At 38.5% G+C, this 19,510-nt stretch overlaps 1 protein-coding gene across 1 annotated transcript in view; it reads left to right on the plus strand.

The window, feature by feature from the left end:
- The window catches only part of LOC113165209 (PDZ domain-containing RING finger protein 4-like), a 98,244-nt gene extending 79,422 nt beyond the window's left edge, over positions 1–18,822 (plus strand). Inside the window, exons 3-9 of the mRNA XM_026364570.1 lie at positions 1,915–2,168; positions 4,869–4,971; positions 10,094–10,192; positions 12,170–12,232; positions 13,544–13,645; positions 14,512–14,640; positions 15,506–18,822. Of these exons, the coding sequence (XP_026220355.1) occupies positions 1,915–2,168; positions 4,869–4,971; positions 10,094–10,192; positions 12,170–12,232; positions 13,544–13,645; positions 14,512–14,640; positions 15,506–16,972 (2,217 nt within the window). The 3' untranslated portion in view covers positions 16,973–18,822. The remainder of the gene's footprint in view (positions 1–1,914; positions 2,169–4,868; positions 4,972–10,093; positions 10,193–12,169; positions 12,233–13,543; positions 13,646–14,511; positions 14,641–15,505) is intronic.
- The last annotated feature ends 688 nt before the right edge of the window (positions 18,823–19,510 follow it).

The raw sequence follows: 19,510 nt of genomic DNA on the forward strand, positions 1-19,510 counted from the left end.
CTAAGGGAGTTATATATGACTCCTGTTATAGCCGAGAAAATAAGTTGTTTGTTGTTTTGTAGAGCATCACTCAGTCCCTAGAGACACACATGGAGAAGTGAACAAAAACGCACACACACTATGGAGAAGGAACCAAGACCAAGACCATTATTGTATTATAACCATACAGAGAGAGATTGACTCGATGTAAAGACAAACCCATTTTAAGTCATTTTGAAATGGTCATATCCCTTAATTTATTCTAATAATGCAGTGACTCTTAATTGGTCATTAAATGGATCGGAGAGTTTTTAGTCAGAACTATGCTATATGTTTTCATTTTTACTACTGTTGGTGTATCTTACTTTATCATTCATTGGTGCTCAATCCTTGATTGATTCATAAATCAGTCTGGTCCTTCACAAAGCTCTTGTTACTGCACAGATTAGACAGAAGGTATGAGGAGCTATAAGCAAGGGTACATTAGACTATTCTTCACAGACGTCTTACACTGAAAAAAATATTTACAAAGAGAATATTAACAAATACTAGTTCAATAATTATACCATTTAAAAAATCCTTTCCTGCCAGTCATAATATGATTCATGCAAATGAAGTGTCTGAAAAACTAAGTACCTTAACACACTGTGATTTGACTGATCTGTCTTTTAATAACCGTGCAGATGATTGAATTTGAAAGACTTGAGAGCTAATAAAAAACAAGGTTGTGCTGATGGTGCATCCTAATACATACTAGGACAGTGTTTAAACTGTATGAACATATACAAACCAACAAACCAACAAAAGCCACCATATAATATTAAAATGTGACTGACGGCTGATCCAATTATGTCACTGTCCTCAAACAGACGCAGCTTCAGATGATGGTTCAAAAGAAACAATGTCTAATTTCTCTGAAGACACATTTCCTTGTCCGCTTTATAAATGTGAATTAAGGACTGAGACGCAAGGAAAAGACTTGAGGGAGGGAAACATGGATGCAATGGAAATTAGGAGCCACCCTATAATGCATTTTAAATGGCATGCAATTCAAACCCTGAAAGTCTTTCAGTTTCCCAGCTTTCTTTTACTTTTCTTGTTATCATCTTACTTCATTTCAATTTGCCAAAATGCTGGAGTATAAAATCACAGTTAAATACAACTGAAGCTGTCTACCTTTTCTTTTTCCTTACATACTTGCCTGAGTTATCTAAATTGTAATCTCTGGTTTCAGCGTTTTTACCAAAGAACATTCTTTGAGGTATTCCACAGCCATGGTTTCTCCTCCAGAGAAATTACTGGTGTTAAATGAGGCAATGATTTTCTTTACATGCGCCAGCTGTAGTGCAAATGGTTTTCAATGTGCCAGAAAATCCAGTTCATTTTGTGAAGATGAAGTTGAAGATGGACAAAGTGAAGAGGGAACATTTGGGCTTGGGTTTAACATTCAGATTATTTTGCAGTGTTGTATTTATAAAAATTTCTTCTTTTAGGACGCTGAGGGAAAATGTACAATTTAATTTTGTGTCTGTATGCGTCCAGTCTGAGCCGAACTGCAGAGCTACACAGATGTTGACTTTATGGGTTGTTTGTTCAAAGACAAGACTATGGAGGTGGCATTTCTTGGATCTGATGGCAAACTTTTCAGTGAAAACTTAATGTTACCCTACTCTGCCGGCATGCTAGTTAAGCTCTATAAACATTTCTCTTCTTCTGCAGTTACAGTGGGTGTATACTGGCTCCGATCTTGGTTTGTTTCTGGCTTTCAGTCTAACAATACTTAGCTGGAAAACTCTGGTTCTTTGGCTCTGCACACTCTGGTTATGTCTATTCCCACAGCAGCTCTGTTTCCAAGAAACATTTCCAAACCAAAATTAACAAAGCAGTCATGCCTTTTTTTCCTATCACTCACAAAATATTGTACATTTTCCTCAGGTAAATGGAAAAGAGTTATCAAAGTCCAGCCATGAGGAGACAGTGGAGGCCTTTCGCACTGCCAAGGACCCCGTTGTGGTGCAGGTCATCAGGCGGACCCCCAGCGGCCGCCCCCATGGCCCCCCTCAGGAAATCCACGTGGTGGATGTGTGCACTCAGACCGACATTACCTTTGAACACATCATGGCATTGGCAAAGCTCCGACCTTCGACCCCCCCTGTGCCTGACGTCTGTCCCTTCCTGCTCTCTGATAGGTATGTACAATTGAAGATGGTCGTAGCTGTGCATTCCTAGGTACAACCAATATCTGCATATGTGAACCAGAGCACAAACAACAACGGCCTTTCTTTATTTATGCATTTATTTGGAACACCATTAGCTTCTTCTGCAGTCAATCATCCTTTATTTCTTAGGACAAATAAATATAAATTAGTGAGAATTAGAGTTATGATAAATAGTGATTCAGAGAAGCAGAGATGGTTTGAAGCAGATCAGTGATTTAAAAGATTTTAATTTGATTTGCTGTGATTACAAATTAAATTAAAGTGCCCCAAAAAGCAGCTCAGAGTTTGTTGTGTCCTTGCTCTGACTTTGCCTGAGACTGATGGTAATTAAAAAGGAAAAAAATAAGTGTTGGTGAACTATGAAGCAGAAATATCAGTGTTTGCAGGATTAGCATTGCAATAATGCAAGGCGCCTGTAAAATATAAATGAACTGTCTAAGCAGCTGCATAGCTGATTGTGACAAATACAGACCTGTTTGAAAAATGAGATTCTAAATGTCCTTCATGTCTCCTTTACACCAATAAGACACACCAACTTAAAAAGCACAGAGCTAAGTCGTCATAGTTCACCAACGATTCAGAATGTGACGTGTGCCTGGCATTTTGATGTTTGGTTTCATATGAAGTTTAACCCCATTTATCACGAAGTGCACACAGACATTGAGAAAATGCCTTTAATAAAATGTATAAACAGATTTAAGTCCACCCACAGTTGTTTCATATGTATGTAGGCATATTTTGATCTGGAAATGAACATTTTTACTCCTATATAAAAATCGAACATGGCACACACAAAGCCACAGTGAAAGTTATTGCCATTGAATGGCAGATGTGAAGGACATTTATTCACAGTTTGGCTGTTGAATCTCGTTTTCCACTCAATAACTGTTCAATTTTCTCTCTGTGATGCTGGGCTTTGTTTCACATACCTTAACTGCTTAGATAACTTTGCACAGAACTGTAACTCCGCTATAAGATTAAATATGTTTGTTGGGCTTGTAGATGTGTGTGTGTGTGTGTGTATATAGATAGATAGATAGATGGATAGATAGTCAGAGGAGACGAAAAGCAGCACTTGTGTAACTTCGGGCAAAGTAGCATAAAACAACCCATGTGGTACAATCACTAAAAGTCTAATCACATGTCAAATGGATGCTAGGTAGTACAATTCCAAGAAGATAAGTTTTGTTTTTTTTGTTTGTTTTTTATTGTTTATGGGAGAAAAAGGCATAAAAATATCAGCCAAAAAAAAGACCTTGAGAGTTGAAAGTATCAACTAGAGGTTTTCTTAGAAAACAACAAAATAAACAGGATTCATTATTTCCTCTCCTGGCATTTTAATTTATATTCTGTTCATCTCAAAGGAGAAGTAAACTGTGAACAAGGAAAGTTTAGCATAAAGGAATATCTAGGTTTCACCTCTTGGGAATGAAACAACAGCAATGCAGGAGCTTTACAGCACAGACTGGGAAGTCAGCACTGTCTCGGTGAGCCAAGTGTGTTTGGTACAGTAGATAATTCTACAGTGATACATTGAGGAACATATCAGAGATAGTGCCGTGTTAACGTGCTACTAGATGCTCACCAATAAAATCAGCTGTTCAATCTAATTATTACAAACATCATAAACAATGTGTGTCATTGTCAGTATTACTATTTGGCAGATATAAAGTATTATACATGACCTGAGCACAATTATTGACACATATACATGTGTGTGTATATATATATATATATCACTCAATATCACCATACAATTCCCCACAGGGCCTTTTTGACTTAATAAGGGGGTGCTTGGTATATCCATTTGGCTCATGGAAGGTTTACAAGGTGATTAAAGCAAATGGGCTAATAAAAACTAGGAAACACAGTGCAACATGTGCTTGCGGGCTAGTTACAGCCCCAAGCCGAGCCCAAATGTAATCAATGTCTCCCATAAAACACACATTTTCTTTCCTTCATCTGAGATCAGGTGCACAATTCAATATACAGCAGCTTTTATAGATATAACAAATGTTTGTCACTCTTATTTTTGAGGCTAGATCATAAAATGTGTAATTGTATTCTTTGAACCCACTACCAAATTATATTTGTGCAATATTGAAGAATAAAAGTATAAAGCATTGTGACATTTACCAGTCTGGTTTTGTGACTGGAGAAATAGTTTTGAGACCGTTTTACAGAGCTGGGTAATCTGAGAGTCAGACAGCCCCTGAACACATCATTCAACATGTTCAACAGTGTCTTTTTGAAGTTTTTGTCCACCGTGATTATCTTGTGTGGCACTGAAGCTGCTCATCTTGTTATGCACTGACAATGCTGTTTTGTTCAGCGACTGAGGGAAGCATAATAGAATTACACTGTACAATGTGGGGGGTTTTGTCTGTCAAGAGCAGGAAGAAAATTATGTGGATATGCTGTTATTAACAACGGGCTGTACTTTTATCACACACACTTGAGCGCCAGCGAAAGCCCTTGACAAATCCTTTATTCTTCACATTCCAACAAAGACAAAGCAAAAGGAAATCCTGTCACTTGGAGGTACAGAATGCGTTTAAAAGAAAATGAGGTAAAGGATCTTGCTTACGCCCAACTTACCGCCTGTGTCTGTTTCCCTGCCGCCCTCTCTGTTTTACCCCTCACTCCCTTCCTGTCTGTCCTCCCTGACAGCTGTCATTCTCTTCATACAATGGACCAGGATTACTATGAAGGGACAGACTGCCTCTCCCCTATTGCAGCTGATGGAGACAGGACAGAGGAGTTTGAGTATGAGGTAAGAGATGCACTTGACATCACTACATACTTGCTCCAGCCTGGCTGATAAATTAACATAAGCTATTCCAATGTATCAGTAAAATGTATTCTTGCACGTTAGGTGATAAGTAACCAGAAGACAAAGAAAAACTGTATCGCCCATACCATCGTTTGCACACCTGAGAAGTTTTCAGATGTGTTTATGTCCTAGTACTCTGTGATTAGGTTTGGAAATTAGTGGAAATTATGGATATTGACCTTAAAATTCCAGTGCTGTAAAAGAAAAAAAAAAAAAGCAGACTTGAACCCACATGTTTAAACACAAACGTGCTTACCAATTGGTGGGGAGAAGCAAACACTAATTGACTTTACAGACAGATCCCAGGGGAACAGTAGTGACAGATGCCAGATAGTAGACAGCTTGAAAAATCCCTTACTTCCATTGGCAATGATGGTATGCCTCCATGTTTTTGCTTTCTCTGACAAGGCAAAAAGAAAGTAGAAAACCTCAGAAGAGTGACAGCGTTACCTGAGATTTGTTAATTGTTTTTGCAACTCCGAAAGAAAAAACAAGCAAGCTGGTTGACTCTGAATTCTCAATTCAAACCAATTAAAGTGAGTGGTGTGTGTGGCAGGTGCTGGCAAGAGGAGCAAAAAGATGAAAACACTTTTCTTTGCTTCTGCATCTTTACTGGAGTGTAAGTAACAGGCACAGTTGGATAGGTGATGTTTTTAAGGCTGTTGATCTCTGACACATACAGATATACATAGAGATGCACTGATTCAAGTGTTGCAGGAAGAGATAAACAGACTGTCTTCGCTCTGGTCCAATATTCTTTATTTCCGATTCATTGAGGTGCAAGCACATTGCCAGCAAGGGCTCCAACTGGTCTGATGCATGATGATGATTGCTCACCCCTCCCTCCTCTTGCTATTTTCATTTGTTCTGAATGCTTCCACCCACTGAGCTTGAGCTCTTTCTTCACATCCTAAAGAGATTTGTGCACCCACTTGGATCGCAGAGGCCGCGGTGTCAAATCGGAACAAATATAATATATTAAAGCCTCTCTTTATGCCTCATTGCTATTAACAAATCCTATTATACCGTGTGTGCTTTGTAGCCTGCACTGTTTTTTGATTTCATGCTCGGGGAGTTAGATACCACACTAATGCGGCCCCACTTACTGTATACCACTGAAAATGTTGTGAGAGGGATGAAGGCAGAAGCTGAAAAGCCACTTTCATAGTGAACTTGACTCCTCACTCCTGGGGAAGGAGAGATCTTTTTTAATTTACCTTTTTTGATGAAAGAGCACCAGAACAGAGACGGGTGCCATCACATCAAGAAACCATTTAAATCCAATTCACTTTTCTCCAATATGCCAAGAAGTTTTTCTGTTAAGAGTAATTTTCTGTGAGAGTCTGGAGAGAGAGACCTGAAGAGTTTGTACATGTAGTTATGACGCCTTGATCACCTTGGAACCAAATCACTGGCAATCCATACATGAATTAATTTCCTTCTACTTAAAAAGAATTGGGTTGTGGTGGCTGCAGGTTCATCAAGGTAGTCCAAATTTCCCTCTCCCTAGCAATTCTTCAGATATGTACATGGGTTACTGAGGAATTTCTTAAACATCATATAAAAACACTGGTGTCTGAAATTAAGAGTTAAAGTTAAAGATCAGAGAATTAATGCTGCTAGATTTCTGAGGAGAAAGCTACACCACATGGACAGGCTGGGTATTTCTGTCCTATCTATGCATGTCACGTGAAGATAACTGCATCTAAAGTAATTATTAACAAAGCTGTTCTAAAGAACAGTAGCTTCTTCACTCTGTATGTACTGTAAAGGTTGGTTTCTACAGTTCTGTGAAAGTCAGCCAGGTTCTTTTACTTAAAAAATGATCAGCCTTGACTGAAAAATAAATTTTAGAGGCAGAGGCTAAAGAAGTTGAATTTCTTAGTTTATCTACTATCTTGATTTGAAATTTTAAGGCTGGACTTTAAGGCTAGGAAAAGGGGATATACTATAGCTTAGCTAATTTCACTGTTTCATTCTGTAACAAATATGAGGGAGAATTTATCTAACACATCTTAGTTTAAAACTAAACAAATCCAGGGCTTAATACTTACCGCAGGAGTCTGCCGGTTCTGCTCTCTGATGACAAGCTTGTTTAAATTAATGAAACACACAGGCGATGCCTAATAGCTAGAATTTCACAGAGAAACATTTATTTCCTTGAACCCGTATGATCCTTTTGATTAGTTTGAGAGTTCTGAAGAAGCCAAGTAGTCCAAGCGCAGGCTTTTTTGCTACCTTACTGCCATTGGTGGCCATTCATGCATTTGAGACTGCTTTTTCAATTACTGGTAATCAAAGGCGCGATTATTATGACAGCATCCAGTGTGCTTTGATGGTGGGCGGCAATCTTCCCCCTAATCACACCATCGCATTCATTAATTTACTGTCAGCCATCGTCCCGGTGCCACGCCGCAATCTCCTGCCTGAGAGGCAGAGAGTTTGCCTGGAAAATAATAAAAAAACAAAAAATCTAAAGGCAAGAGGAGAGACAGGCACTGGTGAATAGTGTGTTTGATGGATAAGGAGACAACCTTCTAAGGAGGTTTGTGAGCATGAGTGGGTGTTTTCTCTACACAATATTATTTGAAAACAAGAAAGCAAAAGAACATCTGCTATTAAAAATGCATGTGTTAAGAGCACAAGCAGATCTGATGTTTCATCCAACATGCAGTAATTGTAGCAATCTATTTCCTCTGATCATTTAGCCACAGGTCTCCTGCACTATATCTAGTCATTAATTAGTCAGAAGTAACTTTAGGCTTCTTTTGCAGAGCCAGATAGGGATGATGTAGTACCTGATCACACCTCTGCTTTGCCTCAGTCTTGGCAATTAATTTGCGTGGTTTATTTTTAGATATATGTCTCAGACATTGCCAGTGATTTCAGTATTTCCCACAGATATCCCACAACTCCTCACATCATATTAACATGCAAGATGTGCTCTCTATCGGCAGCTCCCATTACTTCCATGACTGCTTTGTTGCATCAGGAGATGAGCCATTTTAATACCACTCCCAACAATAACATGTCATGACAAATGTGGGTACATGTACATGTAGTGTAAATACTTAGGTACAGTACCTAAGTTTAAGTAATTATTTAAATCATTATGATTCAATACATACATTACAATAAGGAATTGTATAAATAAGGATTTTTTTTGTGTGTGTGTATTTTATGCTAATATTTCTGTACTTTCAAGTAAGGTTTTGAATGCAGGACTAGTATTTCTACACTGTAATAATGCAAATCGGAGTACTTCTCACCAGTGTGATAGCTCATTAGTAACATTTCTAATTAAGCTAATGTCTTACTTTTGCAGCTCACTATGTTCAGGTAGTTGGCATTAAAGCTATTTTCCTCTTTCACATTGTATCCTTCTATATCAACTTGAAGTTGTCACAGCTTCTGAGACAGTCAATTAAAGATCTGAGCACCCCGTCAGGTGGAGGCTGTCGAGAAAGATAAAACGGCAAAGCTCAGTTGGTGTCTTTTTTTCCCAGCCCTTCTTCTGTCTGCAAATGTGTGTGTGCCTTGCGGTATTCACGTGTGTGTGCGTGTGTGTGTGTGTAAGCAAAGGGGTTGCACAGATTATTACTCTCTTGGATATGTGTATGTATAGGAATGTGTCTAGCCCAGCAGCCCCCAGGTCCCATGATCTCTGAATGTGTGTGAAAAGCAGATGTATAAAAGTATAGATAAAAATTAGTCATGGGGGAAAAAGGAGAAAATGTGAATTGACCCTAGATGTGTGTTTATATGTGCATGTGAGGAAAATGGAGTTATAAACGACTTACAACAGAGGGACCAGGTGGCAGCGGTATTCCCCTCATCTCTTCCCACTATCGTCTGACTTCCTCCCCTCCCGCCCTCTTGCCAAAGCCCTGCTACATCGGACATGTGTAACCAGCCAACCCAAACTTGTCACAGAGGAAATGAATCTATCCGTTTCTGTGAGCCCCACCAGCCCCTTGCCACCACCTCATTTCTTTCTGCCCCCTCCATCCTCCTCTCCACTCAACCACCTTGCTCCTGCTGCTCAGAGTTGGTGTGTTACTGCTCTAATGAAGACCTTGGGAGGAGAGGCCATTTCACACTTGATTCCCTCTAACACTCTTGATATGTTTCAACATTCGGAGATGGAGCAAAGGCTTGTGCTGTTGGTGTGTGGCTGCACCTCTGCTGTGGGAAACTAAGAGAGCAAAGTTGTTTATGTTCAGTAAATAGAAGCTGTGTTTGATTCCATATTGAGAACATATATTTGACGAAGCACTTTTTTGTGTTTGTATTTATAATCTTAAATGAAGAATTCATCTCAGGGTGTTAACTATGTTCAATGGAGCTCATGGGAAATTTGACGATCACTGATTTGTGAGTCAATAGTTTGTTGATTTCTCTCCAAAGGAAGATGAGGAATATTTTTGTTCGGCAGCAAATATGTACTGTATATCTGGTAGCATCAGTATAATTATAGTTTATTTATAGTCTAATATTCTATAACTTGGCAATGGCTTGAAAGAAAAACACTTGAGGTCCTCTGACATTTATCAAAGCCCCTCCGATCAAACTCTGCAAGCTGAGAATGTCTTTCATGATCAAACACTTTAGACTCAGAAACCTCAGACGAGAGTTGGCAATTCACACTCAATAAGCATCTCAAAAAAGTAGGATTTTTATAAAGAAACATGAGGGACATTGTTATTTGATCTTCAGTGAAGCAGAACCCTGTGTGTTTGTGTAGTCAGTTATGCATCAAAATTTCAGTTTACTTGTTGTATAGAATGTGTTTGGAGTCTCACATTTCTCTAAAGTTTATTCAATGGCTTCGTCAAGGTCAACAGAGGAACATAAACCTTTCACAACACCGGTTTAAATGATGAAATGCTCTGTCAGTTGAAAAACAACATCTAAGAGTGCTAAACCAAGATCAACATCCTAAAATTATGGTTGTAAGCTTAGAGAAGTTAGCATTTATCTCTGCTCACTGCTGTATAGTCTTATATTTCTTAGTCATTCTAATTTTTTGCATTTTGTGTCCTCTCATACTGTATCTGTGCAGGAAGTGAAATTATGTCGACTCAACAGCCAAGAGAAGTTGGGGTTAACTCTGTGCTACAGGACAGATGAAGAAGAAGACGTGGCTATCTATGTCAGTGAGGTGAGTAATTATATTATGAGTTGAACGACTTGAGCTGTAGGATTTTTTTCCTTCACGAGACCACAGGTTTTTCAAGTTGGTACTGTCTTATGGCAAACTAACTCTTCATTACTACAGATTTCATCCAAGAACTCTATAAACAGAATAGTCTCTCTTTTATCTTTTGCCACTCTGGCTTACTTTTGAAGAAAAAAAAAATGCATCATACATACTATCTGTTTGAAAATGAAATTATTCAGTATGTATATTCTACAGATTCTCTATATTTAATATGCACCGTTGAAAAAACACACAATCACCACTTTGAATCAGAGTCCCTAAACAACACACTACACTTTGTGGACTTACTCAATTTTGTGAAAGTCTAATTTATTAATCTCTTTGGTATTCATGTGTGGAAAGTAAATTTCGCTATAGGTTATAGCATTTTTAAAACCTAGCTCTTATATAAACTACAGATTATATTATTGAACAGTTTGGCAATGTTCCCACTGCATGATTACACTGCCAGTTGCCAACATATGATTGCCAAGACAGACACAAAGAAGCTTTAAGGTCTTGTCTGAGTTATACAGGTACACAGAGTTTTAGTTTAACTGGCATCAACAAGAAAGTTGTGAGATTCATGTTGGTAAAAAGACCCCTGCCCTCTGTTTTTCTTTCACTTGTTGGAAGCATAGAAAATACATTTTTTTTTACTCTGCTCAACTTTCTCTCAAATTCGTTTGAAGTTGACTCGGACCCTGCAAGGTGTTTGCTTTGAGAGCTGAGCGGAATATAAATCACTGTGGTCTATGGCTCTTGGCAGCATCCCTAAGTGTTCGCACTGCAAACATGTAGGTCTAAGAGGAGTGTGCTGCATTTAGATGAGGTGGCTGAATGTCACTGTATACAGCATGTGTTCAAGGAGGTATTGCATGCTCTGATCTTGAATAAATAGTGAGAACAAATAAACAAGAACAATGCAAGGTTATTTTTAAAATGAGCACTATTTCAACTAAAACTAATGTTGAATTAACACATTATTTCTAGTCTTCTGTTATTTAAGTGGATTTCCCTTTGTTTTGTTTTTTTGTCCTAGACATTACAATGGTTCATTTCATTCAGAACAGCAAAAGTACAAAAAGTACTTTTCTTGTACCCACCGTCCACCCAGCTTCTGTGCCTGTTTACATCTTTTCAGACAGAGGCTGGTGTCTTTTGTAGCATATATAGAGCATACAGACAGGGTCCATCCTGCACAGGTCACCAGTCTGTTATGGATGAAAAAAAATGCAGCATTCAGTATCTTTAGCAATTATTAGTTTACTGTGTTTTTCTACATTTCAGTTTTCAGTTGTAGATTATTCAGGATGCTTCCCCCATAACCCCAGAAAGATTGCTTTCAATTTCCTTGCTCCCTTTAGTCCTACCCCCATACCTATCTGGTGACCTCCCTCCCAGTTTAATGAGTAGTCCTCTGTGTAGGAGTGGACTATCATGAAGATGAAGTGCCACAGCACCTCACCATCTCCAGAGATCTGATACGAGAGAGTGAAACAAATGGCCCCAGACACCAATTGACTGGCTGATGAAAGAGTGTCCTGCCCTCTTGTTCACCAACATTACTTACAGACGGAGCAGGTGCATCATGTATTGCAGTTGAGTTACAGGCTATAGATGCTATATGCAGAGACTTGTGCTATATCAACCTATCAGAAGATAACAGCTTGAGGCTGGTACAATTGAGGATAAAGGTGATAACTCAGGTTGTTGTAGCTTTTGCCGAAGGCTAAAATGGCTTTGTTGCAGAGAAGCTATTTGACATCTATGGTCTTTTCATGGCAGCACTTTTTAGTTTGTGTTGCTCACACTGATAATGACAATCCAGGCATGTCGAATGTGATGTCTAAAAACACTTTCAGGCACTTCTCGATTCTCTTAAATGAAGATTTAAGTGTTTATTGAGGCATTCTTTTGTTTCTTCTACCTTCATAGATCAGTCCAAACAGCATTGCTGCTAGAGATGGACGCATCAGAGAGGGAGATCGCATTTTACAGGTACAGTAGGACACTTTCTTACTGTCCTCTTCTTCACCAGTTTGTATTAGAATCAACATAAAAATCCACTTTTATTTTGTCGCCCTCAACCACTGTCTCCCAGCATGAGAGCCCATTCATTTTTAATGGCAGCACATTAAAGGAAAAACTCACCCCCACTGTGACTATTAGACGTGGAGAAATGCCCCCCTGGCTGTTTTAGTTACAGACTCAGCACCAACATGGGTTTTTAAGGGTTCTGCTTCAGGATGGCGCTGTGCTGCAGTTTTCTGCCTCCTGTGGTATAGCTGAAAGGCTATCACTGCTATTAGCCTGTAGCTTCATCTTCAGGCCAAAGAGCTGGAGGTGTCCTGCTAGGACAAGGAGCACCATTTGTTAAGGCTGACAACATTTGTGTGGTTGCATTCAAACCTGCAATTTAAAGCAAATAGTTGGTTACTCCCAAGTACAGCACATTAGCCTCTTCACACATTTGAATCTATTTTTTTTTCCTATTTGTTGTTATATATTCATATAAATAGTGACAATCAACTGTTAATGTGGTAAATGTTAATTAGTGCAGCTTTAAAGTTAGTACAGGAAGAACTAATTTATGATGCCACAAACAGGTAAGAGAATAATCAATGGGAGTTTTGTATGAACAGCAGATGAAGAGAATGTGTAAACTGATAAAATAACAAAGTATAGTAGTGTTAAAGGAAGTAAGGAAAGAATAAAGTCAAGGGAAAAGTCTCCACAAACAATTAATAAATTGAAAGGGTGCATAAGCACTGTTGGCCTAATTGTTTGCAGATGTACCATGTATCTTCAAACTGATTGGAGACTGTGTGTGTGTGTGTGTGCGTGCGTGCGTGCGTGCGTGTGTGTGTGTACATATGTGTGTGTGTATGTATGTGAGGTAGACCAATACTTGCACTATTATCCACAAGTGACAGGACCATTACTCTGGCAGCAAAAAGATGGACGCCCCCTGTCAGTGGCCAGTTAATTGTATGGCTAGATGTATGTACGCAGCCGGATACTTTGGTGAACACAACAGCTCTGTCAGCCCATGGTCACTGTCCCATTCATAATCACTGCTGGGTCCTGCTTAATATTAGAAAGCAGCACAGAGTGTTTACAATTTCCTCTGGAAAAAGGAATTATTGTGCAGTGCAATTTTTATTGTGAGGCTTTGTTTTTCTTAAAGGCCTTTGTATTAAATAGGATAAACATGGCCTCAGTATATATGTGTGTGACGTGCCTGAGTTCAAACATTTGCTCTCTTGCATCTGGTTTAATTGTATAATCATGTTTGTGTGTCATCTTTAGATTAATGGCCAAGATGTACAGGACAGAGAGGAAGCAATGGCCGCACTCTCCAATGATGAATGCAGGAACATAGTACTGCTGGTTGCCAGACCTGAAATGCAGGTAAGGAATTGCTACACTTTCCACACACTGACATACTGTATAGTTAAACTACTCACTGAAACACCTACTGTACTGTGTGGGCTTAGCATGGCAGAAGAAAGTATGCAGTTCACAAATTACACCCTTGAAGGTTTGCCATGTACAGTATTTTTGCTTATAGTAAACTTTAGCAGTCTGGGGTAGCAAAACCTACAATGCCCCATCCCCACTACCACAACTACTAGTGGGAGCCACCACTGAGACACCTCATCATGTTTTATTTTTATGTAGCACCACTGTAATTGACTTCCAACGGTAAGCCATAAAAGCTAATGGCATGCTAATGTGGAGTGAGTTCAGGCTCAAGGCCAGTGGCGAACAAGTGGAAGGACTCTGCCGCAGTGCAGATGAGCAATGGTAGGATCTTTGTAATTAGAGAGGTATCTCTCCATAGTAAATCTCAATTCTTCAGACATGGATCCCATTTGGTTCACATAAAGTACACAAACATATGATGGATGATGTGGACCAAATAGGTCAAAGACAGTAGTCTTATATACATTTAATTAGCTTGATTTTAAAATTACAATGCATGTTATAGAGATGAGGATGGTATTTTGAGGAACTGCATATTGGTCAAATAGGCTACCACATTTTGATAGCTTCTTCAAAACCACACTAGATGTTTTGTTCAGTCTTACTGAATTACTCATTTGTACCTCCTAAATAGCAGAATGATATTCATAAGGTTTGGCATTATAGTGTAATGATTAAGTGGTCTTAATGTTTTTGAGCAGCGTCTTTGTTATTGAAACACTTCATTATAGACCTTGACAAGTAACAATCACCCCCTTCTATATGCTTTTTGCCCCTTTGTTCACACTTAGTTGGAGGAAGCCTGGCTGGATGATGAGCACAGTGAGTTCCTGGAGCAGCTGAAAATGGAAATGTTGGAGGAGCAGCAGCGAGAGGAGATGGAATTAGCTGCCTTACAGGAGGAGCAGGAGAATGACCAGGTGAGACAGCAGCAAAACATTAGCAAGTAAACGATAAACTTTCAATTCCGAGTTTCAGAAACTCTAGAAAGTTCAATAAGAATAAAATCCCTAAAATTAGTGAGTCAAAAGGCATTAGATTTTCCACCTTGTTGTTACTGTGTTATGAACATAAAACCATCACACTGACTGCTTTGACTGTATTATGGCATTACTAACCGTATACATTAACCTGTTCCTTGAAATTACTACAGATCTACCCTGTGGTAGAGCTGGAATCAAACTCCTCATTGACTTTACTCTCAAAACTGTGTGAAAACAAGCTTTGCCCTTTGAAATATGAATATCAAGTAAAGATTATGAATATTTATGAGGAGCAGGCATTGAACCATTTAAATTCCAAACATTAATAATCATAATTTAAAATTCTGTTTTGTTGGAAGGATAGCATAGCACAAAAATCCATATAAATGTAACTTCAAAGACATGGCAGTGAGGAAACAATCCCTGAAGTAACAGAGCTGTATAACAGAGTTATGCACAACAGCATATGTAGTCCTTCAGGAGAATGCAGAATAGGGTTGCACTTCATGAACTCTTTAATACTTCTAGTGACTTTTTGTTGTCTTTTTGTCCTAATTATGGAAAGTAAAACAAAATTACATTAGCAGAAATAAAGTACATATAAGTATTTCAGCATAATAAACACTTGTAAATACTATTCATATTTATATATGATAATACTTATCATATATATCATTTCTTCAAATATGCTTGTTAATTTAAATAATCCTTGTGTGGAAAGTTTTGCACATTTTTTGCATGTCATAATTGCCATACAATTCTAGAGAGTATTTCAGGTTGGTTTTGTTCACCTTCATTTCAGAGAGCTGAAGATGACAAGCCCACCTGCTCTACACTCCCTCATCATAAGGACAGTGTACTAAGTATAAAAGACAAAATGGAAAACTCGGAGCATAATGTCCTGGCACACATACACAGACGTCTGTCACAGTGTCTGAGAGACAATCGGGACACGCACCGTACCAGCAGCTCAACAAGATTAGAAAATAAAGAGGATGAAGATGATGATGAGACAGAAGGTGATCGTTTCCAGCAGCTCTTGGAATTGAAGTGCCAGATTCGTAACAGCGGTGAATACGACCTGTTCTATAGCCGCCGCAGCACCATTGAGTGCAGTATGGCAGAGCAGAGTGGGGTTCAACATGAGCTACGTATGCTCAATGAAGAGTTGCGCAGCATTGAGCTTGAATGTCAGAACATCATGCAGGCCCACAAGCTTCGCAAAGGCCAACAGTCTCCCTCAACAGGCCGCTCTGCACCTTCCAGCAAAAGCTTCCACCGCAGTGAACAAACAAGGGGTAAGCTAGCTGACATTACAGAGAGGCTAGAGAAATCAGACAAGGACAGCTCCAGTGCCTATAACACAGCAGAGAGTTCACGGAGCACTCCTTTGGCAATGGACCGCTCCCCAGAGCACTCGCTGCAGAGGATGGTTAGTCTTACCAACCAGAGGAACCTCTGCAGTGGTCTTGCCACTGGTCACTCTCTTAGCCCAAGCCCCATCCTTGCATGCCGTGCTCCAATCCCAGGCAAGAGCAGCAGCCCAGACCACAGCAATCCTTCTGAGTCAGATAATACACCTCAGGCTGAGGAGGAGAGCAGACAGAAATTAAAGCCACATGCTTCCCAGATTCCCTACTTCTCTCCATCCCACAGTTCCCAGCAAAGGCAGGCTAACATCCCAGCTCATGCTCGCCACTACCAGAGTTACATGCAGCTGATCCAGCAGCGTGCTGCTGTTGAGTATGCTCAGAGCCAGCTCAGCCTGTTAAGTGTCTGCAAAGACCCTCAGAGGCCCATTAATGAGCCCAAGATGGAGTGGAAGGTCAAGATCCGCAGCGATGGCACCCGCTACATCACCAAGAGGCCTGTGAGAGACAAGATCCTGAGGGAGCGAGCCCTAAAGATTAAAGAAGAGCGTAGTGGGGGAATGACAACAGATGATGATGCAATGAGCGAAATGAAGATGGGGAGATACTGGAGCAAAGAGGAAAGAAAGCAGCACCTGGTTAGAGCAAAAGAACAGAGGAAAAGACGTGAATTTATGCAACGTAGTCGGCTGGAAAGCTTAAGGGAGAACCCACAGAGCAGCAGTGAGGGTCGCAAGGAAGTCAGTATTATAGAGCTCAGTCACAAGAAGATGATGAAGAAACGCAACAAGAAGATCTTGGATAACTGGATGACCATCCAGGAACTGATGACTCACGGTACTAAGGCCCCTGAGGGAGCCAAGGTGCACAACGCCTTCCTGTCAGTCACTACAGTATAAAAAAATAAAACACATTCTACCCCATGCGGTATAATATACTTGCCTCGTTCAATGTGGCGTTTTTATGAGGACAATAGGAATATTTTTCACACTTTGTAACCCAAAAAGCATTTTGTAAAAATAAAATTAATCAGTGGTGTCATAGCATTTCCTTTGATTTTCAGTATTGTATTACACACCACTCTGCAGGAAGAACATTTTTCTATGTAGTTATCAGTATATAATTATTTTATTACTTATCTTTAAACATTTTTATCTTTTCAAATGTTTTAATTCTATATTTTCATATTTATGTTGTAACCATAACTCAAGAGAGTTGTATGAGCATCATACATATTTTCTTTAATGTATTTTGTTCCCTTACCAATTAGAAAACTTAGTTACAGACAATTCTGGACATGGCGTAGAAATCGAACTAACCTAAAAGCCAAACATCATGGAATTATGCTATATACAAAACTTATAGCTTAAGTTTAGTTTTTTCTAAAGCAGGTTCAGCTTTAAGGGCACAAATCAAAAATTCTGATCACAGCACTGTATAGCTTTCTCTTAAAACAAAGTTGAGTTTAAGTGTGGCAAAAATGTACTAAATCCCTTAAGTGTAATGAAGAGATTGTTTTGAATACAGTTTCATAGAAAAAACATTTTTATGCAAACAAATATGGGTAATGCAATTATGAAATGCTTGTGTTTCAACAACTTCATTTTTACCCTATTGTTATTGTTATTAAAAGAAAAACCTTGCAACAACGAATGTATTCCAGCTTATCAAGCAAAGAAGACACGACTTGCTATTTTCCACTGATCTCAAAGGGGAAAAGTCTCCTTAAAAACTCTTTAACATCAAGCTGCCATATCTATGTTTTGGAGGAAATATCTTTCATCCTTTTTGACTGCTGAATGCTTAACTGTTAAATTGAGCAAAGCTTTTGGTCAACAAATTTTGCTATATCATCAGCATTTTATAAAGACAACGTTCAAAAAAAGAAAAATACCTCATGTTACAACTCTTTGGTCTTTTTGTAATTTCTGAATTTCAACTTTTCACAACAAAGCTGCAAACAAGAAACCAACATTTGAAAGTGCAAAACAAAAAAATAGGTTTGTCAACACAAGTTTGTGTCATTTGATTTCAAATATTGTGTCTTGTCGGAGATATAAAACTAATTCTGTCAAGAGTCCCAAAGTCCTGGTTTAAGTTTGCAGCTTTGGGTGAAAAGTACCATGTGCTAGTTTTGTTTTGGTTTAATATTGAGTTTTTTTTCCTTACATATTCAACAACAGATGGACCTGCTCATAGCTTTTACATACTGTACAAGTATTTTATAACATACTTTTTACTCTTCACATACACCTTTACTCAGCATAGCCTTAACAGCAAAATGTAATCAATGATATGTTGGTGTGACAAACCGATTTTATACACCAATAAACTGTGCAACAGAGGTCTTATTTATACATTACAAGTTTTTAGTAAGTGGAAGTATTCATAGCTAATGTAGAGTTGTTAAAGAATTATGTTTGCAGTTACAGACTGGTGTTAGGATGATTGCCACTGAGCAGGACTCAGAACACAACATATTAATGCATTGAAAAACTAAACAGGTTAAATGAATGGTTTTCCATTTATCTGACTTTATATTGACTTTAAGTTACATGTACAGTATACTCATTCCAAATGCCTCATTTTTAAGTGAAATATTGTAAATCTGAAATTTTAAACTATTACTGTATTTGTTTTGAGTCAATGTCTGATGGTATAATTTCAAGTAATACGTAGTTGGCACATTTGTAGACAGGTAAAATGTGTGATAATGTTGATCTTTGCAAAAGAAAACATAATAAATTGTTTTTTGTATACCATCATACAGTTTGGGTTTTTTTTTCCTTTTTGATTTTAAATTCAAAACTAAACAAGGCCAAAATTAAGAAAACACACACAGTTAGGTCTATAAATAATGTATGTGCTAATGTACACACGGACACACACTTGCTTAAAAGATAAAATAAGCAATAAGTTACAGTTTCACAAGATGATTAAACTATATATACACCTCCTGAAATCAAAAGACATCCTACAACATTACATTCACCGACACTCACAAAAACATTTTGTAACCTAATAGAAATACTGAATTGGTGAATGAAGTGTGTGTTTGTTTGTTTTTTTAATTGCGAAATACAGTCTGAACTGAATCATTAGTAGTAAGAAACATACATATTGACAATTATCAATATGGGAAAATATATTGTGAGATCATTGGTCAAATCACAAAGCCATCAAAAACAACAGCAACTCACTCTGGAGTCAAGATCAGTCTTGTGAAATGAAACTGAATTACTTGTTCACTGAACATGCATTCATTTCCGATGTCTTCTCAAGAGTCACTCACTTTTTCTGTCCCATTAAGTTATTAAACAGACGGAGATTTCAATTAAAATAACATTCCACCTGAATAGCTTAATGTTCTCTAAAATTGTACTAACCACTTAATCATCTCTATGGCCTTGTCATATGTAGGTTAGAGGCACTGGTAG

This window comes from Anabas testudineus, chromosome 6, assembly GCF_900324465.2.
Source record: "Anabas testudineus chromosome 6, fAnaTes1.2, whole genome shotgun sequence".
NCBI classification, from domain to species: Eukaryota; Metazoa; Chordata; class Actinopteri; order Anabantiformes; family Anabantidae; genus Anabas; species Anabas testudineus.